General features: G+C 39.0%; 1 protein-coding gene across 1 annotated transcript; it reads left to right on the top strand.

The window, feature by feature from the left end:
• Positions 1-3079: 3079 nt before the first annotated feature.
• Positions 3080-5880, top strand: LOC129821509 (butyrophilin-like protein 10). The gene is made up of 4 exons (XM_055879181.1): positions 3080-3560; positions 3772-4092; positions 4181-4279; positions 4564-5880. Exons 1-4 carry the CDS (start codon positions 3341-3343, stop codon positions 4686-4688), a joined length of 765 nt encoding a protein of 254 aa, XP_055735156.1. The 5' UTR covers positions 3080-3340; the 3' UTR covers positions 4689-5880.
• The last annotated feature ends 20962 nt before the right edge of the window (positions 5881-26842 follow it).

Raw genomic sequence — 26842 nt, 5'->3', positions numbered from 1 at the left:
CAGCAGAGCCTAGCTGTCTTCATTAGTGTTTCCCTAGCCAGCAGAGCCTAGCTGTCTTCATTAGGGTTTACCTAGCCAGCACATCCTAGCTGTCTTCATTAGGGTTTACCTAGCCAGCAGAGCCTAGCTGTCTTCATTAGGGTTTACCTAGCCAGCACCTCACCTAACCAGGTGTGTGTTTCTTCTGCCTCCAGATTGCTATTGTTTGTTATCATTTTATAATCACGGTTACAACAGCAGCATTATAACTCCTGGACTCGGAACGACTCATGAAAAGAAGGAGTGTCCACTCACTTCCCTGTCTGGCGTGTAACTATTCTTTTTTTTAGCTCAAACAACAATTTTTAAGGTTATTCATTTCATCTCAAATTATTCTCTTGCATCGTGGAATGTCTACACTGGTGTTCATATTTTTGTTGTTTGGTAAGTCTCCTCTACCTCAATATTTGAATGTCATTCATTGCTTTACGGAAGGAAAGGGTTTTAGCTCAACTAAAGAGAAAGTTGTCTACTCGTGGTTCCCTCAGGGCTATCGAATCACTGATTCATTCTCCCGGCTTGAACACACACTTTCCACACACACTTTCACACAGAAACTCATGGCTCTGATAAATGAACGAATGAATCATAGATATGTGATAAAAAATGTAGTTGTGATTTGCATGTGGTTGTTAGCATGTGGTTGTGATTTACATGTGTTTGTAGCATTGTTAGCATGAGGTTGTGATTTACATGTGTTTGTAGCATTGTTAGCATGTGGTTGTGATTTACATGTGTTTGTAGCATTGTTAGCATGTGGTTGTAGCATTGTTAGCATGTGATAGCGAACCGTGAGGAAGATAACAATATAGCAGTCTTACATGCATACTGGTGGAATGGAGGTTACAGTATATGTTGAAAGTCATACCTGCATTCAGAGATATGTAGAGAAACATGAGAGAAAACAAAGTGTTTATTGAAGAGTGAAGCCGACAACCGAACTTTAAGGCCTTGGTAGAACCTGGGTGAAGTAGGCCTTGTGGTGCTAACCAAACTTTAAGGCCTTGGTAGAACCTGGGTGAAGTAGGCCTTGTGGTGCTAACCGAACTTTAAGGCCTTGGTAGAACCTGGGTGAAGTAGGCCTAGTGGTGCTAACCAAACTTTAAGGCCTTGGTAGAACCTGGGTGAAGTAGGCCTTGTGGTGCTAACCGATCTTTAAGGCCTTGGCAGAACCTGGGTGAAGTAGGCCTTGTGGTGCTAACCGATCTTTAAGGCCTTGGCAGAACCTGGGTGAAGTAGGCCTTGTGGTGCTAATGTGAATTTCCTTTCTTTTTCGGCCTGCCTACTTCTCACTTAAAACATAGTTTGGCTGTTTAATAGACAATAATGAATGAAGGTGATGAAGACATTCTAAATAGTAAGAATTATTTTCCCCCACGTCATTATACCTCTCATGTTACTAGGAGACAAAACCACCGTCATTCATTTCCTGGAACTAATACATACTTCAGATTAATTATTTCTGTTTAAATGCAGAAAAAAATCAGATGATAGTATTATTTCACATCATTGAATGTTTTAAAAGAAATGAGGAACATGACCTCAGCTTTACCTTAAAGCTCTGTCATTATGCTGTCGCCCATGCTGTCGCCCATGCTGTCGCCCATGCTATCGCCCATGCTGTCGCCCATGCTATCGCCCATGCTGTCGTCCATGCTGTCGCCCATGCTGTCGCCCATGCTGTCCCCCATGCTGTCGCCCATGCTGTCGCCCATGCTGTCGCCCATGCTGTCGTCCATGCTGTCGCCCATGCTATCGCCCATGCTCTAGTCTAGTAGCTGTAAATGCAGACAGGCCTAGTTGACGTCTCTTCATGAATGGAGACATTATTACATTTACATTTGAGTCATTTAGCAGACACTGTTAGCCAGAGTGACTTGCAGGAGCAATTAGGGCTAAGTTCCTTGGTGAACGGCACATTGGCAGAGTTTTTGCCTCGTCTTCTGGCGATTGGCCCAATGCTCGTAACCGCTACGCTGTCGTGGTGTTGTTCATTGACTCAAAGATTTTAATTTTCTCTCAATCTGCATGAACCAGATATTCAGAGATATCTTTAACACGCTGTCCCTTTGCACATAGCTTGGTTTTTCTTTCTGTTTTGGGGGTCTAGGTCTGGTTACTGTAAAGCACACGGTGACAAATGATATTACAATGCAGAGATAGTTACTCAACCAAACATGTCATCAGAGAAATCAGGGAGCAGAAAAGGGTGATGTCATGCACCTTCCCATCGTCTTGGTTACCAAGTGCTAGAATTAAATGGTAACCAAGTGCTGCCATATTAATGAACAACCCAGTTTCATATTGTAATGACCCGGCTGGGTCATAAAGGGAAAAGAGACGGACTCTAGGTGTGCAGGTCAGAACACAGGTTTATTCCTAAACTGGGCTATTGTTCCGGCCACAGCCCACGCCGCTAAATGCCGAACATACACAATGTTACCCTGTCGAGTTAAGGGTCACTCTCAAAGGAACAGATCAAGGCCCCGAACAGAAGAGAAAGAAAGATGATACAGTGATCCCTATTTATGCATTTCCAAATCCCGCGGGATTACCCATCATACCCCCCCAACCTTTCCATCTGTCCTGACATATTTAACCCCTGCTAGTAGCCATGAGAACCATAACACACCCACAAACACAGAACACAATACCGGGTCGTTACAATATGTTAACCTTGTGCTTCCAGATAAATGAAAAACTCAGTTTCAAATGTTCTTTCACAGCTTTTGGAAGAGAATAGTTTCCTTAATTTTCCAGGAACATGTTTATTTTGGGGCGTGTTCTTTGTTTGTGTGCGCTGTGCTTTCTTAAGCTATTTCAATCACCTCCTCTTCCTGTCAGTGAGCTCATTAGCACATCATTTAGTTTCTCCAGTGAAGCCTGCCGTCACAATAGCATTGCGACTTTTAGTATGGGCCACTGTAGTTTGAATAACAGGAAGGACAATAAACTATCAGGCTCCATGTGGACCTGTGCTTGAAAACCAGTGCTAACATTAAGGCAAAGTGACAATTCATTAATATTTTACACCACAATCTAATTGAGCCATGCATAGACTTTCTTAAACGCCATCCACACACATTCACAAACACAGTAACATTGGTTTATTATCTGTGTTGAATTCTGGGTTTAGTTTGTAACTTTGACATATTGGTATGTTTCAGCACCAGCTGTATCTGAGTTGGAAGTCACTGGGATTATAGGAGAGTCTGTTCTCCTGTCCTGTGACCTGAATTCATCCACGGCCATCGACCCAGCAAGACTCCGGTTCCATTGGCAAGATAAGTCCGAAAAAGTGATGTACTCGTTCAACAAAGGAGAAGAGAATCGACATCAGGATAACCTTTACACAAACAGAACTAAAGCCTTTGGGTCTGAGATGAGTTCTGGGAATATCTCTATCAAACTCAGCCAAGTCACACTTGAAGACGAGCAGAACGTCTACTGGGCTTTCGCTACACTGTTTGATGAGAATGATAAGCATAAACGCGGGTGTCAGAATATCCTACATGTGGCAGGTATGGTTGAGCTAATAACACAGGAGGCTGCTGAGGGGAGGACTGGAATAGCGTCAACCACATGGGAACCATGTAGTGGATGTGTTTGATACCATTCCATGTCCACCTGTGTGAATTATTCACAGCACTAATTCTGTCATTGTAGGAAATCATCAAACGTTATTATGGCACATTTCTAACATCTTCTTCTCTTTGCTTTGTTCACTTTCAGCACGGTTCCCGACACCCAGTGTGACTGTGAACAAGACAAATATGAATGCCACGTGTTCAACCCAGGGGGGATACCCACAGCCAGTCGTCACATGGACCATCCAGGACGTCCCATTGGCTCAGAACCGCACTCTGGACCCGTGGGAAGTACAGACCAAAAGACAACCTGATCCTGAAAGTGGACTGTACACCGTCTGGAGCCAAGTGAATATAAGAGAAAATCAGACGGTGACCTGCCATATCTTCAACCCCGTTCTGAGAGAGACTGTGAGCAACACAACCATCGTCAGCTCCAATCAGAGCATTAACACAGACCCTGCAGGTGCATGTGACAGGACGTAACACCACCACTCACTGCCTAATATTCATTAACTGAAAACTTAATCACTCATCTTGTCTTTTCCCCACAGGTGATGTTCAGGAAGGCTTTTCTCCCGGAATTATTGGAGTTATCACTACAGTATTGATTGTGTTTGGCTTCGGTGGGGGTTATTTTGTGTACAAAAAATGTAAGTTGCAATTTCCGATGTTTTATTTCCTGTAATGAAATCAGATTCAGTACTTTATAAAGTTCTCTCAGTCTGTAATTACTCTGTCAGTGACACATCTAAAGATGCTATCTCCATTTACATTCAAATACTATATTAGTGTCTAGTATGTGAAAATCAGCTGGCCCTATGTACATTTCATTCTGTAGTTAGATGGACTGCAGTGTATTGTTAATTATGACTAAAACACTGAACTCTGTTTATCTGGTTAATTACGAATATAACACTGATCCATGTTGATCTAGGTTGTGGAGCCACAGGAGACAGAGGTGATACCTCAGGAGCCAGAGGTGGTGCAACAGGGCCAATGGATTTTCCACAGGAGACAGAGGTGGTACTACAGGAGGTGATGAGGAGCAGAGCATTCTAATGGGTATCACAACAAGCCAGCCTTAGTCTAGTAGTGTTGATCAAGTTGATGGAGCCACAGTTACCAACGCTAACGGCGCTACAGCAAAAAAACACAGCTGATGGTGTAACAGAACCAGTGCGTGACATTGTAAACATGAAACTGGACAACAGTAGTTTTGAGACAGGTCTGATCCTGAGTCGGACGCAGACTGATGAGGTCATGTAAAGAGGAAAGTCTGAAGCTACAGTAAACGATGCTATACAGGAACCAGGCGTAGGCCGGCACCAGACGATCTAGAGGCAGACTGACATTTCTTTATATACGGGTCCATAAATTGGACATGTCAGTGTACTGTATCCCAACGGAATCTACCTCTTCTATTGGAAGTATTTGCATGTTTTTTCTAATATTTTCTAATTAATAGCCAGCTATTAGAAAAGCGTTAGAACGTCTACAGTAGAAGGTTGCAAATAATGTGTCTGTAAATGTTCTACTGTAGAAGTTCTAAATCATGGGAGTATTTAAAAAAAAATACATTACAATATTAAACTACTTCTGTTTTCAAATATAAAATATCCAAATATTTCCTTACAAATGTCTTTGAAAATAATTGAAAGACCTTACAGTAAATATTATTTTAAACCATGTCTGAACCTGAAAAATAAGTGAAAGACCCCAAATAGTATTTTAAATATAGTCTGATATTCAGTGGACAAACCTGCCTAGTGGGAACCAAGACATCTGATGTTGAAAATGCATTTTTGTTTTATATTTGACTTGAATTTATGAAGAACACTGAAGTTAAATGTTTTACCTTAAATCGGCCAGTAAGTGAGAGCTGAACCTATAACCATCCACTTCATTCTGTCTGCATGTCTTTGTGTAACAAGTTACTGTAGAGGTTCTGAAGCTTGTACCATGACCAAGGACTAGATTCAATCCGGACCGAAATGGAGCCCATATATACAGCATTTACCGTGAATGCATTCTCTGCAAATGCAGGATTGTTAGCTTTTAAATTTCACTAGTGCGGATCTTCAGTGGTCCAGACTGAATCCAGGCCTAAAACCATGTAAACCTCAACACACTGGTACAGTTGTGTACTCTCAGACTGACTTAGAGGAGACATTTCCACTCTGTCAAACAGACCTCACTGTGTTCAACAGTAGGGACAGCTGCTACAGATCTGTAACCAGATTTAGATTACATTTTGATTTTGTCTTTAATAAAATATTGTTGTGAATATTCAAAAAGGTTCATGTATTATATTTATTTCAATGTCAAACTTTTTATTCTGGTGTTTTCCTATACAGTAGGTGTATTGAAATTTGACCATTCTATATTCGTATTATTTTGGAAAATTCTTTTTGAAACTCATTCAAAGAAATGTCCTAGATGTATCCTAGATGTGTCCTAGATGTGTCCTAAATGTCCTTGATATGTTGAAAAAAACGGTTTCCAGGGCCTGGTAAATATTTCACTGATATGTTGAAAGAGTCTGGGCAACACCCTATTACCAAACCCACACATCCTGTACGTGTCACGACTCAGGATGTCACCCAGATGCAGACACAGGAGGGGGATAGTACAGTTCTCAGATCATTTATTGTAAACACGGGGTAAAGGGCAGGTCGTGGACAGGCAGGGGTTTGTGATCAGAGTCAGGCAGGTACAGGACGACAGGCAGGGGTTTGTGATCAGAGTCAGAGTCAGGCAGGTACAGGACGACAGGCAGGGGTTGTGATCAGGTCAGAGTCAGGCAGGTACAGGACGGCAGGGTTTGTGATCAGGTCAGAGTCAGGCAGGTACAGGACGACAGGCAGGGGTTGTGATCAGGTCAGAGTCAGGCAGGTACAGGACGGCAGGCAGGGGTTGTGATCAGGTCAGAGTCAGGCAGGTACAGGACGGCAGGCAGGGGTTTGTGATCAGGTCAGAGTCAGGAAGGTACAGGACGGCAGGCAGGATCGGGTGTCAGGGCACGAAGAGGTTCATAATTATAAACTATAATCAAACTGTTGAAGTGGGTTACACTCCACAAAAATTCTGGCTTGAATAGCTGGGTGCTCGGTAGTATATGACAATCACTTCAAATGAAATCCCAAATTCCAGAAACTGGGAAACGGCGACACTCATAATAGTTCAAATAAAAATGTTTAAAACGCCATTATCAGAAAGTCGTTTTCTCATTTCACCTTTTTGTTTGTTTGTTTGTTTGTTTCGGCAGTTACACCTTCATCAGAGCATCAAAAGATTTTCCAAAATTATTGTCTATACATTTTTGTATGCAGTTCCGTAGGTGATTAATATAATTGCCTCACCTGTGTGAGGGTGGTACATAGTGGTAATAAAGCATTAGTTTTACATTAGTTACAGTATACATCAAATATATCTACAAATACACAGATCAGCAGAATAAACTAGATGCATAGCATGTAGGTACCATGATGACATGTAGGACATTTGATAAAATTGTGGTGCATTTAGTTACTTCCTATTGCACAGTAAAGCCTACAAAAAAATATGATTTTGGGGAATAAAACAACAACATCTGGATAGAAAGATTGTGACTGAATGTAGGAATTTATACATTTGTATAAGCATTGAAAATACAGTGCAGCTATATAATCGCCCCGTGTGGCTCAGTTGGTAGAGCATGGCGCTTGCAACGCCAGGGTTGTGGGTTCGATTCCCACGGGGGGCCAGTACAAAAAAAAAAAAATATGAATGTATGTACTTGTAAGTCGCTCTGGATAAGAGCGTCTGCTAAATGACTTAAATGTAAATGTAATCTATAAAAAAAGATTCAATACAGTGCCCTCTGCTGGTAGTTTAGTGTATTTCTTCCATCCTACTTGTACAGCACCCCTGGAACAAACATCGACAGATTCTTGATTTTTTTTTTACCAGTATTCGAACCAGCAACCTTTCGGCCCAACACTCTGACCTGTGTTGCCCCCCCCCAATGTGAACTGTTGAAGTGGTGAAGTATAATCACTTTAGAGTTCTGGGTTACCTAGGTTACATACTGCTGTGGTATTACACCTTGGTTACCATGACTTCAAAACTGGTGCATATTCTTTCCTCTGTATAGAAATACAAGTCAACATAACGGAAACACTGCATTATAATAAGGGATACAAAGTTATTTTGAAAGAAGGTGTTTCCACACAGATGTTGTTCAGGAGTTAATTAAAACATTATCATCTCATCATGCTTAGAGTCATTTATATATATAAAAAATACCCAGTACCCAAATACCATTATGTGGTCTACCATGGCTAGAAGGAGATATCTCAGTGACTGTGAAAGAGGGGACTCAAAGGAGCATCGGGGATTTAAAGTGTGGGTGTGTGCGTGCGTGGCTGCGTGCGTGTCTCAGTCACCAGATCCCAACCCAAAAGAACACTTATGGGAAATAGTGGAGCGGCATCCCGAGACAACGTTTTCCACCACCTTCAACAAAACACAAAATGATGTAATTTCTCATGTAAGGATGGTGTTGCATGCCCCCCTCCTCCTTCCAGACACTTGTAGAATCTATGCCAAGGTGCATTGAAGCTGTTCTGGTGGCACAACGCGCTATTAACCCAACACACTATTAACCCAACACACTATTAACCCAACACACTATTAACACAACACCCTATTAACACAGCACCCTATTAACACCCTATTAACACCCTATTAACACAACACCCTATTAACACAACACCCTATTAACACAACACCCTATTAACACCCTATTAACACCCTATTAACACAACACCCTATTAACACAACACCCTATTAACACACCACCCTATTAACACACCACCCTATTAACACAACACCCTATTAACACAACACCCTATTAACACACCACCCTATTAACACAACACCCTATTAACACAACACCCTATTAACACAACACCCTATTAACACCCTATGAACACAACACCCTATTAACACCCTATTAACACAACACCCTATTAACACCCTATTAACAGAACACCCTATTAACACAACACCCTATTAACACCCTATTAACACAACACCCTATTAACACCCTATTAACACAACACCATATGAACACCCTATTAACACCCTATTAACACAACACCCTATTAACACCCTATTAACACAACGCCCTATTAACACCCTATTAACACAACACCCTATTAACACCCTATTAACACACCACCCTATTAACACACCACCCAATTAACACAACACCCTATTAACACACCACCCTATTAACACAACACCCTATTAACACCCTATTAACACAACACCCTATTAACACCCTATTAACACCCTATTAACACAACACCCTATTAACACAACGCCCTATTAACACAACACCCTATTAACACCCTATAAACACCCTATTAACACCCTATTAACACAACACCCTATTAACACAACACCCTATTAACAACCTATTAACACAACACCCTATTAACACAACACCCTATTAACACCCTATTAACACCCTATTAACACAACACCCTATTAACACCCTATTAACACCCTATTAACACAACACCCTATTAACACAACGCCCTATTAACACAACACCCTATTAACACAACACCCTATTAACACAACACCCTATTAACACCCTATTAACACAACACCCTATTAACACCCTATTAACACCCTATTAACACAACACCCTATTAACACAACATCCTATTAACACAACACCCTATTAACACACCACCCTATTAACACCCTATTAACACAACACCCTATTAACACAACACCCTATTAACACCCTATTAACACAACACCCTATTAACACAACACCCTATTAACACCCTATTAACACCCTATTAACACCCTATTAACACAACACCCTATTAACACCCTATTAACACAACACCCTATTAACACCCTATTAACACAACACCCTATTAACACAACACCCTATTAACACAACACCCTATTAACACAACACCCTATTAACACAACACCCTATTAACACAACACCCTATTAACACAACACCCTATTAACACAACACCCTATTAACACAACACCCTATTAACACAACACCCTATTAACACAACACCCTATTAACACAACACCCTATTAGCACAACACCCTATTAACACCCTATTAACACACCACCCTATTAACACAACACCCTATTAACACAACACCCTATTAACACACCACCCTATTAACACAACACCCTATTAACACAACACCCTATTAGCACAACACCCTATTAACACCCTATTAACACCCTATTAACACCCTATTAACACCCTATTAACACCCTATTAACACACCACCCTATTAACACAACACCCTATTAACACCCTATTAACACAACACCCTATTAACACCCTATTAACACAACACCCTATTAACACCCTATTAACACAACACCCTATTAACACCCTATTAACACCCTATTAACACCCTATTAACACAACACCCTATTAACACCCTATTAACACACCACCCTATTAACACCCTATTAACACCCTATTAACACCCTATTAACACAACACCCTATTAACACAACACCCTATTAACACCCTATTAACACAACACCCTATTAACACCCTATTAACACAACACCCTATTAACACAACACCCTATTAACACCCTATTAACACAACACCCTATTAACACAACACCCTATTAACACCCTATTAACACCCTATTAACACAACACCCTATTAACACAACACCCTATTAACACACCGCCCTATTAACACCCTATTAACACAACACCCTATTAACACAACACCCTATTAACACCCTATTAACACAACGCCCTATTAACACAACACCCTATTAACACACCACCCTATTAACACACCACCCTATTAACACCCTATTAACACCCTATTAACACACCACCCTATTAACACCCTATTAACACACCACCCTATTAACACAACGCCCTATTAACACAACACCCTATTAACACAACACCCTATTAACACCCTATTAACACAACACCCTATTAACACACCACCCTATTAACACAACGCCCTATTAACACCCTATTAACACAACACCCTATTAACACACCACCCTATTAACACCCTATTAACACACCACCCTATTAACACAACACCCTATTAACACAACACCCTATTAACACAACACCCTATTAACACACCGCCCTATTAACACCCTATTAACACAACACCCTATTAACACACCGCCCTATTAACACCCTATTAACACAACACCCTATTAACACAACACCCTATTAACACCCTATTAACACAACACCCTATTAACACAACACCCTATTAACACAACACCCTATTAACACCCTATTAACACCCTATTAACACCCTATTAACACCCTATTAACACCCTATTAACACCCTATTAACACCCTATTAACGAACTATGAACACAACACCCTATTAACACAACACCCTATTAACACCCTATTAACACAACACCCTATTAACACAACACCCTATTAACACCCTATTAACACAACACCCTATTAACACCCTATTAACACCCTATTAACGAACTATGAACACAACACCCTATTAACACCCTATTAACACACCGCCCTATTAACACCCTATTAACACAACACTCTATTAACACAACACCCTATTAACACAACACCCTATTAACACCCTATTAACACCCTATTAACACCCTATTAACACCCTATTAACACAACACCCTATTAACACCCTATTAACACCCTATTAACACAACACCCTATTAACACAACACCCTATTAACACCCTATGAACACAACACCCTATTAACACAACACCCTATTAACACAACACCCTATTAACACAACACCCTATTAACACAACACCCTATTAACACAACACCCTATTAACACCCTATTAACACAACACCCTATTAACACCCTATTAACACAACACCCTATTAACACCCTATTAAAACAACACCCTATTAACACAACACCCTATTAACACAACACCCTATTAACACCCTGTTAACACAACACCCTATTAACACAACACCCTATTAACACCCTATTGACACACCACCCTATTAACGCCCTATTAACACAACGCCCTATTAACACAACACCCTATTAACACCCAATTAACACAACACCCTATTAACACAACACCCTATTAACACCCTATTAACACAACACCCTATTAACACCCTATTAACACAACACCCTATTAACACTACACCCTATTAACACCCTATTAACACAACACCCTATTAACACCCTATTAACACAACACCCTATTAACACCACACCCTATTAACACAACACCCTATTAACACCCTGTTAACACACTATTAACACACCACCCTATTAACACAACACCCTATTAACACCCTATTAACACACCACCCTATTAACACAACACCCTATTAACACCCTATTAACACAACACCCTATTAACACCCTATTAACACAACACCCTATTAACACAACACCCTATTAACACCCTATTAACACAACACCCTATTAACACAACACCCTATTAACACAACACCCTATTAACACAACACCCTATTAACACAACACCCTATTAACACCCTATTAACACAACACCCTATTAACACAACACCCTATTAACACCCTATTAACAAAACACCCTATTAACACCCTATTAACACAACACCCTATTAACACCCTATTAACACAACACCCTATTAACACAACACCCTATTAACACAACACCCTATTAACACCCTATTAACACAACACCCTATTAACACCCTATTAACACAACACCCTATTAACACAACACCCTATTAACACAACACCCTATTAACACCCTATTAACACAACACCCTATTAACACCCTATTAACACAACACCCTATTAACACAACAACCTATTAACACAACACCCTATTAACACCCTATTAACACCACACCCTATTAACACAACACCCTATTAACACCCTGTTAACACACTATTAACACACCACCCTATTAACACCCTATTAACACCCTATTAACACCCTATTAACACTACACCCTATTAACACCCTATTAACACAACACCCTATTAACACCCTATTAACACCCTATTAACACCCTATTAACACCCTATTAACACCATATTAACACCCTATTAACACAACACCCTATTAACACCCTATTAACACAACACCCTATTAACACCCTATTAACACAACACCCTATTAACACAACACCCTATTAACACCCTATTAACACAACACCCTATTAACACAACACCCTATTAACACCCTATTAACACAACACCCTATTAACACCCTATTAACACCCTATTAACACCCTATTAACACCCTATTAACACAACACCCTATTAACACCCTATTAACACAACACCCTATTAAAACAACACCCTATTAGCACAACACCCTATTAACACCCTATTAACACAACACCCTATTAACACAACACCCTATTAAAACAACACCCTATTAACACAACACCCTATTAACACAACACCCTATTAACACCCTATTAACACAAGACCCTATTAACACAACACCCTATTAACACCCTATTAACACAACGCCCTATTAACACCCTATTAACACAACACCCTATTAACACCCTATTAACACACCACCCTATTAACACACCACCCAATTAACACAACACCCTATTAACACACCACCCTATTAACACAACACCCTATTAACACCCTATTAACACAACACCCTATTAACATCCTATTAACACAACACCCTATTAACACCCTATTAACACCCTATTAACACCCTATTAACACCCTATTAACACAACACCCTATTAACACCCTATTAACACCCTATTAACACAACACCCTATTAACACAACGCCCTATTAACACAACACCCTATTAACACCCTATAAACACCCTATTAACACCCTATTAACACAACACCCTATTAACACAACACCCTATTAACAACCTATTAACACAACACCCTATTAACACAACACCCTATTAACACCCTATTAACACAACACCCTATTAACACAACACCCTATTAACACCCTATTAACACCCTATTAACACAACACCCTATTAACACCCTATTAACACCCTATTAACACAACACCCTATTAACACAACGCCCTATTAACACAACACCCTATTAACACAACACCCTATTAACACAACACCCTATTAACACCCTATTAACACAACACCCTATTAACACCCTATTAACACCCTATTAACACAACACCCTATTAACACAACATCCTATTAACACAACACCCTATTAACACACCACCCTATTAACACCCTATTAACACAACACCCTATTAACACAACACCCTATTAACACCCTATTAACACAACACCCTATTAACACAACACCCTATTAACACCCTATTAACACCCTATTAACACCCTATTAACATAACACCCTATTAACACCCTATTAACACAACACCCTATTAACACCCTATTAACACAACACCCTATTAACACAACACCCTATTAACACAACACCCTATTAACACAACACCCTATTAACACAACACCCTATTAACACAACACCCTATTAACACAACACCCTATTAACACAACACCCTATTAACACAACACCCTATTAACACAACACCCTATTAACACAACACCCTATTAGCACAACACCCTATTAACACCCTATTAACACACCACCCTATTAACACAACACCCTATTAACACAACACCCTATTAACACACCACCCTATTAACACAACACCCTATTAACACAACACCCTATTAGCACAACACCCTATTAACACCCTATTAACACCCTATTAACACCCTATTAACACCCTATTAACACCCTATTAACACACCACCCTATTAACACAACACCCTATTAACACCCTATTAACACAACACCCTATTAACACCCTATTAACACAACACCCTATTAACACCCTATTAACACCCTATTAACACCCTATTAACACAACACCCTATTAACACCCTATTAACACCCTATTAACACCCTATTAACACAACACCCTATTAACACAACACCCTATTAACACCCTATTAACACAACACCCTATTAACACCCTATTAACACAACACCCTATTAACACAACACCCTATTAACACCCTATTAACACAACACCCTATTAACACAACACCCTATTAACACCCTATTAACACCCTATTAACACAACACCCTATTAACACAACACCCTATTAACACACCGCCCTATTAACACCCTATTAACACAACACCCTATTAACACAACACCCTATTAACACCCTATTAACACAACGCCCTATTAACACAACACCCTATTAACACACCACCCTATTAACACACCACCCTATTAACACCCTATTAACACCCTATTAACACACCACCCTATTAACACCCTATTAACACACCACCCTATTAACACAACGCCCTATTAACACAACACCCTATTAACACAACACCCTATTAACACCCTATTAACACAACACCCTATTAACACACCACCCTATTAACACAACGCCCTATTAACACCCTATTAACACAACACCCTATTAACACACCACCCTATTAACACCCTATTAACACACCACCCTATTAACACAACACCCTATTAACACAACACCCTATTAACACAACACCCTATTAACACACCGCCCTATTAACACCCTATTAACACAACACCCTATTAACACACCGCCCTATTAACACCCTATTAACACAACACCCTATTAACACAACACCCTATTAACACCCTATTAACACAACACCCTATTAACACAACACCCTATTAACACAACACCCTATTAACACCCTATTAACACCCTATTAACACCCTATTAACACCCTATTAACACCCTATTAACACCCTATTAACACCCTATTAACGAACTATGAACACAACACCCTATTAACACAACACCCTATTAACACCCTATTAACACAACACCCTATTAACACAACACCCTATTAACACCCTATTAACACAACACCCTATTAACACCCTATTAACACCCTATTAAAACCCTATTAACGAACTATGAACACAACACCCTATTAACACCCTATTAACACACCGCCCTATTAACACCCTATTAACACAACACTCTATTAACACAACACCCTATTAACACAACACCCTATTAACACCCTATTAACACCCTATTAACACCCTATTAACACCCTATTAACACCCTATTAACACCCTATTAACACCCTATTAACACAACACCCTATTAACACAACACCCTATTAACACCCTATGAACACAACACCCTATTAACACAACACCCTATTAACACAACACCCTATTAACACAACACCCTATTAACACAACACCCTATTAACACAACACCCTATTAACACCCTATTAACACAACACCCTATTAACACCCTATTAACACAACACCCTATTAACACCCTATTAAAACAACACCCTATTAACACAACACCCTATTAACACAACACCCTATTAACACCCTGTTAACACAACACCCTATTAACACAACACCCTATTAACACCCTATTGACACACCACCCTATTAACGCCCTATTAACACAACGCCCTATTAACACAACACCCTATTAACACCCAATTAACACAACACCCTATTAACACAACACCCTATTAACACCCTATTAACACAACACCCTATTAACACCCTATTAACACAACACCCTATTAACACTACACCCTATTAACACCCTATTAACACAACACCCTATTAACACCCTATTAACACAACACCCTATTAACACCACACCCTATTAACACAACACCCTATTAACACCCTGTTAACACACTATTAACACACCACCCTATTAACACAACACCCTATTAACACCCTATTAACACACCACCCTATTAACACAACACCCTATTAACACCCTATTAACACAACACCCTATTAACACCCTATTAACACAACACCCTATTAACACAACACCCTATTAACACCCTATTAACACAACACCCTATTAACACAACACCCTATTAACACAACACCCTATTAACACAACACCCTATTAACACAACACCCTATTAACACCCTATTAACACAACACCCTATTAACACAACACCCTATTAACACCCTATTAACACAACACCCTATTAACACCCTATTAACACAACACCCTATTAACACCCTATTAACACAACACCCTATTAACACAACACCCTATTAACACAACACCCTATTAACACCCTATTAACACAACACCCTATTAACACCCTATTAACACAACACCCTATTAACACAACACCCTATTAACACAACACCCTATTAACACCCTATTAACACAACACCCTATTAACACCCTATTAACACAACACCCTATTAACACAACAACCTATTAACACAACACCCTATTAACACCCTATTAACACCACACCCTATTAACACAACACCCTATTAACACCCTGTTAACACACTATTAACACACCACCCTATTAACACCCTATTAACACCCTATTAACACCCTATTAACACTACACCCTATTAACACCCTATTAACACAACACCCTATTAACACCCTATTAACACCCTATTAACACCCTATTAACACCCTATTAACACCCTATTAACACCCTATTAACACAACACCCTATTAACACCCTATTAACACAACACCCTATTAACACCCTATTAACACAACACCCTATTAACACAACACCCTATTAACACCCTATTAACACAACACCCTATTAACACAACACCCTATTAACACCCTATTAACACAACACCCTATTAACACCCTATTAACACCCTATTAACACCCTATTAACACCCTATTAACACAACACCCTATTAACACCCTATTAACACAACACCCTATTAAAACAACACCCTATTAGCACAACACCCTATTAACACCCTATTAACACAACACCCTATTAACACAACACCCTATTAAAACAACACCCTATTAACACAACACCCTATTAACACAACACCCTATTAACACCCTATTAACACAAGACCCTATTAACACAACACCCTATTAACACAACACCCTATTAACACAACACCCTATTAACACCCTATTAACACAACACCCTATTAACACAACACCCTATTAACACAACACCCTATTAACACCCTAGTAACACAACACCCTATTAACACAACACCCTATTAACACAACACCCTATTAACACCCTATTAACACAACACCCTATTAACACAACACCCTATTAACACCCTATTAACACAACACCCTATTAACACCCTATTAACACACCACCCTATTAACACAACACACTATTAACACAACACCCTATTAACACCCTATTAACACAACACCCTATTAACACCCTATTAACACACCACCCTATTAACACCCTATTAACACAACACCCTATTAACACAACACCCTATTAACACAACACCCTATTAACACAACACCCTATTAACACAACACCCTATTAACACAACACCCTATTAACACCCTATTAACACAACACCCTATTAACACAACACCCTATTAACACCCTATTAACACAACACCCTATTAACACAACACCCTATTAACACAACACCATATTAACACAACACCCTATTAACACAACACCCTATTAACACAACACCCTATTAACACCCTATTAACACAACACCCTATTAACACAACACCCTATTAACACCCTATTAGCACAACACCCTATTAACACAACACCCTATTAACGCCCTATTAACACAACACCCTATTAACACAACACCCTATTAACACCCTATTAACACAACACCCTATTAACACAACACCCTATTAACACCCTATTAACACCCTATTAACACAACACCCTATTAACACAACACCCTATTAACACAACACCCTATTAACACAACACCCTATTAACACCCTATTAACACCCTATTAACACAACACCCTATTAACACCCTATTAACACAACACCCTATTAACACAACACCCTATTAACACCCTATTAACACAACACCCTATTAACACAACACCCTATTAACACCCCACCCTATTAACACAACACCCTATTAACACCCTATTAACACAACACCCTATTAACACCCTATTAACACACCACCCTATTAACACCCTATTAACACCCTATTAACACCCTATTAACACAACACCCTATTAACACCCTATTAACACAACACCCTATTAACACCCTATTAACACACCACCCTATTAACACAACACCCTATTAACACAACACCCTATTAACATCCTATTAACACACCACCCTATTAACACACCACCCTATTAACACAACACCCTATTAACACAACACCCTATTAACACAACGCCCTATTAACACCCTATTAACACAACACCCTATTAACACCCTATTAACATAACACGCTATTAACACCCTATTAACACAACACCCTATTAACACCCTATTAACACCCTATTAACACCCTATTAACACAACACCCTATTAACACACCACCCTATTAACACAACACCCTATTAACGCCCTATTAACACAACGCCCTATTAACACAACACCCTATTAACACAACACCCTATTAACACAACACCCTATTAACACAACACCCTATTAACACAACACCCTATTAACACAACGCCCTATTAACACCCTATTAACACCCTATTAACACAACACCCTATTAACACAACACCCTATTAACACCCTATTAACACAACACCCTATTAACACCCTATTAACACAACACCCTATTAACGCCCTATTGACACACCACCCTATTAACACACCACCCTATTAACACCCTATTAACACAACACCCTATTAACACCCTATTAACACACCACCCTATTAACACCCTATTAACACACCACCCTATTAACACCCTATTAACACAACACCCTATTAACACCCTATTAACACCCTATTAACACCCTATTAACACAACACCCTATTAACACAACACCCTATTAACACCCTATTAACACAACACCCTATTAACACCCTATTAACACAACGCCCTATTAACACCCTATTAACACAACACCCTATTAACACAACACCCTATTAACACCCTATTAACACACCACCCTATTAACACCCTATTAACACACCACCCTATTAACACCCTATTAACACAACACCCCATTAACACAACACCCTATTAACACCCTATTAACACAACACCCTATTAACACCCTATTAACACCCTATTAACACCCTATTAACACCCCATTAACACAACACCCTATTAACACCCTATTAACACCCTATTAACACCCTATTAACACCCTATTAACACCCTATTAACACAGCACCCTATTAACACCCTATTAACACCCTATTAACACCCTATTAACACAACACCCTATTAACACAACACCCTATTAACACCCTATTAACACAACACCCTATTAACACACCACCCTATTAACACAACACCCTATTAACACACTATTAACACCCTATTAACACCCTATTAACACAACACCCTATTAACACCCTATTAACACCCTATTAACACCCTATTAACACAACACCCTATTAACACAACACCCTATTAACACAACACCCTATTAACACCCTATTAACACACCACCCTATTAACACCATATTAACACAACACCCTATTAACACCACACCCTATTAACAGCCTATTAACACAACACCCTATTAACACCCTATTAACACAACACCCTATTAACACAACACCCTATTAACACAACACCCTATTAACACAACACCCTATTAACACAACACCCTATTAACACCCTATTAACACCCTATTAACACAACACCCTATTAACACCCTATTAACACCCTATTAACACCCTATTAACACAACACCCTATTAACACCCTATTAACACAACACCCTATTAACACCCTATAAACACCCTATTAACACAACACCCTATTAACACAACACCCTATTAACACAACACCCTATTAACACCCTATTAACACCCTATTAACACAACACCCTATTAACACCCTATTAACACAACACCCTATTAACACAACACCCTATTAACACCCTATTAACACAACACCCTATTAACACAACACCCTATTAACACCCTATTAACACCCTATTAACACCCTATTAACACAACACCCTATTAACACAACACCCTATTAACACCCTATTAACACCCTATTAACACAACACCCTATTAACACCCTATTAACACCCTATTAACACAACACCCTATTAACACCCTATTAACACCCTATTAACAACCTATTAACACCCTATTAACACAACACCCTATTAACACCCTATTAACACCCTATTAACACCCTATAAACACCCTATTAACACAACGCCCTAGTAACACAACACCCTATTAACACCCTATTAACACCCTAGTAACACAACACCCTATTAACACCCTATTAACACCCTATTAACACAACACCCTATTAACACAACACCCTATTAACACCCTATTAACACCCTATTAACACAACACCCTATTAACACACCACCCTATTAACACAACACCCTATTAACACAACACCCTATTAACACCCTATTAACACAACACCCTATTAACACACCACCCTATTAACACCCTATTAACACAACACCCTATTAACACTACACCCTATTAACACAACGCCCTATTAACACAACACCCTATTAACACAACACCCTATTAACACTACACCCTATTAACACCCTATTAACACAACGCCCTATTAACACAACACCCTATTAACACCCTATTAACACCATATTAACACCCTATTAACACCCTATTAACACAACACCCTATTAACACCCTATTAACACAACACCCTATTAACACCCTATTAACACCCTATTAACACCCTATTAACACCCTATTAACACAACACCCTATTAACACAACACCCTATTAACACCCTATTAACACCCTATTAACACCCTATTAACACCCTATTAACACAACACCCTATTAACACAACACCCTATTAACACCCTATTAACACAACACCCTATTAACACCCTATTAACACAACACCCTATTAACACAACACCCTATTAACACCCTATTAACACAACACCCTATTAACACAACACCCTATTAACACCCTATTAACACAACACCCTATTAACACCCTATTAACACAACACCCTATTAACACAACACCCTATTAACACCCTATTAACACAACACCCTATTAACACAACACCCTATTAACACCCTATTAACACAACACCCTATTAACACACTATTAACACAACACCCTATTAACACCCTATTAACACACCACCCTATTAACACAACACCCTATTAACACCCTATTAACACAACACCCTATTAACACCCTATTAACACCCTATTAACACCCTATTAACACCCTATTAACACCCTATTAACACAACACCCTATTAACACAACACCCTATTAACACCCTATTAACACCCTATTAACACCCTATTAACACCCTATTAACACAACACCCTATTAACACAACACCCTATTAACACCCTATTAACACAACACCCTATTAACACCCTATTAACACAACACCCTATTAACACAACACCCTATTAACACCCTATTAACACAACACCCTATTAACACAACACCCTATTAACACCCTATTAACACAACACCCTATTAACACAACACCCTATTAACACCCTATTAACACAACACCCTATTAACACAACACCCTATTAACACAACACCCTATTAACACAACACCCTATTAACACAACACCCTATTAACACAACACCCTATTAACACCCTATTAACACAACACCCTATTAACACAACACCCTATTAACACAACACCCTATTAACACCCTATTAACACAACACCCTATTAACACCCTATTAACACAACACCCTATTAACACAACGCCCTATTAACACCCCACCCTATTAACACAACACCCTATTAACACCCTATTAACACAACACCCTATTAACACAACACCCTATTAACACAACACCCTATTAACACCCTAGTAACACAACACCCTATTAACACAACACCCTATTAACACAACACCCTATTAACACCCTATTAACACAACACCCTATTAACACAACACCCTATTAGCACAACACCCTATTAACACCCTATTAACACCCTATTAACACCCTATTAACACCCTATTAACACCCTATTAACACCCTATTAACACAACACCCTATTAACACCCTATTAACACACCACCCTATTAACACCCTATTAACACAACACCCTATTAATACAACACCCTATTAACACAACACCCTATTAACACCCTATTAACACCCTATTAACACCCTATTAACACCCTATTAACACCCTATTAACACAACACCCTATTAACACCCTATTAACACCCTATTAACACCCTATTAACACAACACCCTATTAACACAACACCCTATTAACACCCTATTAACACAACACCCTATTAACACAACACCCTATTAACACAACACCCTATTAACACAACACCCTATTAACACAACACCCTATTAACACCCTATTAACACAACGCCCTATTAACACAACACCCTATTAACACAACACCCTATTAACACAACACCCTATTAACACAACACCCTATTAACACAACACCCTATTAACACCCTATTAACACAACACCCTATTAACACAACACCCTATTAACACAACACCCTATTAACACCCTATTAACACAACGCCCTATTAACACAACACCCTATTAACACCCTATTAACACCCTATTAACACAACACCCTATTAACACCCTATTAACACACCACCCTATTAACACCCTATTAACACAACACCCTATTAACACAACACCCTATTAACACCCTATTAACACAACGCCCTATTAAAACAACACCCTATTAACACCCTATTAACACCCTATTAACACAACACCCTATTAACACAACACCCTATTAACACAACACCCTATTAACACAACACCCTATTAACACAACACCCTATTAACACCCTATTAACACAACACCCTATTAACACAACACCCTATTAACACCCTATTAACACAACACCCTATTAACACCCTATTAACACAACGCCCTATTAACACAACACCCTATTAACACCCTATTAACACAACACCCTATTAACACAACACCCTATTAACACAACACCCTATTAACACAACACCCTATTAACACAACACCCTATTAACACCCTATTAACACAACACCCTATTAACACACCACCCTATTAACACAACACCCTATTAACACAACACCCTATTAACACCCTATTAACACGCTATTAACACCCTATTAACACCCTATTAACACAACACCCTATTAACACCCTATTAACACAACACCCTATTAACACCCTATTAACACAACACCCTATTAACACACCACCCTATTAACACCCTATTAACACCCTATTAACACCCTATTAACACCCTATTAACACAACACCCTATTAACACACCACCCTATTAACACCCTATTAACACACCACCCTATTAACACCCTATTAACACCCTATTAACACCCTATTAACACAACACCCTATTAACACACCACCCTATTAACACAACACCCTATTAACACAACACCCTATTAACACCCTATTAACACCCTATTAACACCCTATTAACACCCTATTAACACAACACCCTATTAACACCCTATTAACACAACACCCTATTAACACCCTATTAACACAACACCCTATTAACACACCACCCTATTAACACCCTATTAACACCCTATTAACACAACACCCTATTAACACCCTATTAACACAACACCCTATTAACACCCTATTAACACAACACCCTATTAACACCCTATTAACACAACACCCTATTAACACCCTATTAACACCCTATTAACACCCTATTAACACAACACCCTATTAACACCCTATTAACACAACACCCTATTAACACAGCACCCTATTAACACCCTATTAACACAACACCCTATTAACACCCTATTAACACAACACCCTATTAACACAACACCCTATTAACACAACACCCTATTAACACAACACCCTATTAACACAACACCCTATTAACACAACACCCTATTAACACAACACCCTATTAACACCCTATTAACACAACACCCTATTAACACAACACCCTATTAACACCCTATTAACACAACACCCTATTAACACAACACCCTATTAACACCCTATTAACACAACACCCTATTAACACAACACCCTATTAACACCCTATTAACACCCTATTAACACAACACCCTATTAACACCCTATTAACACCCTATTAACACAACACCCTATTAACACAACACCCTATTAACACAACACCCTATTAACACCCTATTAACACAACACCCTATTAACACAACACCCTATTAACACAACACCCTATTAACACCCTATTAACACAACACCCTATTAACACAACACCCTATTAACACCCTATTAACACAACACCCTATTAACACAACACCCTATTAACACAACACCCTATTAACACAACACCCTATTAACACAACACCCTATTAACACAACACCCTATTAACACCCTATTAACACAACACCCTATTAACACCCTATTAACACCCTATTAACACAACACCCTATTAACACAACACCCTATTAACACCCTATTAACACAACACCCTATTAACACAACACCCTATTAACACCCTATTAACACAACACCCTATTAACACAACACCCTATTAACACAACACCCTATTAACACAACACCCTATTAACACAACACCCTATTAACACAACACCCTATTAACACCCTATTAACACAACACCCTATTAACACAACACCCTATTAACACCCTATTAACACAACACCCTATTAACACAACACCCTATTAACACCCTATTAACACCCTATTAACACAACACCCTATTAACACCCTATTAACACAACACCCTATTAACACAACACCCTATTAACACAACACCCTATTAACACCCTATTAACACAACACCCTATTAACACAACACCCTATTAACACCCTATTAACACCCTATTAACACCCTATTAACACCCTATTAACACAACACCCTATTAACACAACACCCTATTAACACAACACCCTATTAACACCCTATTAACACAACACCCTATTAACACCCTATTAACACCCTATTAACACCCTATTAACACCCTATTAACACCCTATTAACACCCTATTAACACCCTATTAACACCCTATTAACACAACACCCTATTAACACAACACCCTATTAACACCCTATTAACACAACACCCTATTAACACCCTATTAACACCCTATTAACGCCCTATTAACACAACACCCTATTAACACCCTATTAACACAACACCCTATTAACACAACACCCTATTAACACAACACCCTATTAACACAACACCCTATTAACACAACACCCTATTAACACAACACCCTATTAACACCCTATTAACACAACACCCTATTAACACAACACCCTATTAACACAACACCCTATTAACACAACACCCTATTAACACCCTATTAACACAACACCCTATTAACACAACACCCTATTAACACCCTATTAACACAACACCCTATTAACACAACACCCTATTAACACAACACCCTATTAACACAACACCCTATTAACACAACACCCTATTAACACAACACCCTATTAACACCCTATTAACACAACACCCTATTAACACAACACCCTATTAACACCCTATTAACACAACACCCTATTAACACAACACCCTATTAACACCCTATTAACACCCTATTAACACAACACCCTATTAACACCCTATTAACACAACACCCTATTAACACAACACCCTATTAACACAACACCCTATTAACACCCTATTAACACAACACCCTATTAACACAACACCCTATTAACACCCTATTAACACCCTATTAACACCCTATTAACACCCTATTAACACAACACCCTATTAACACAACACCCTATTAACACAACACCCTATTAACACCCTATTAACACAACACCCTATTAACACCCTATTAACACCCTATTAACACCCTATTAACACCCTATTAACACCCTATTAACACCCTATTAACACCCTATTAACACAACACCCTATTAACACAACACCCTATTAACACCCTATTAACACAACACCCTATTAACACCCTATTAACACCCTATTAACGCCCTATTAACACAACACCCTATTAACACCCTATTAACACAACACCCTATTAACACAACACCCTATTAACACAACACCCTATTAACACCCTATTAACACAACACCCTATTAACACAACACCCTATTAACACAACACCCTATTAACACAACACCCTATTAACACAACACCCTATTAACACAACACCCTATTAACACCCTATTAACACAACACCCTATTAACACAACACCCTATTAACACAACACCCTATTAACACAACATCCTATTAACACCCTATTAA

The sequence above is a fragment of the Salvelinus fontinalis genome, chromosome 23 (genome assembly GCF_029448725.1).
Source record: "Salvelinus fontinalis isolate EN_2023a chromosome 23, ASM2944872v1, whole genome shotgun sequence".
In the NCBI taxonomy this organism is placed as follows: domain Eukaryota; kingdom Metazoa; phylum Chordata; class Actinopteri; order Salmoniformes; family Salmonidae; genus Salvelinus; species Salvelinus fontinalis.
Note: the sequence above shows the minus strand (reverse complement) of the source record. Positions and strands in the feature narration are given on the sequence as shown.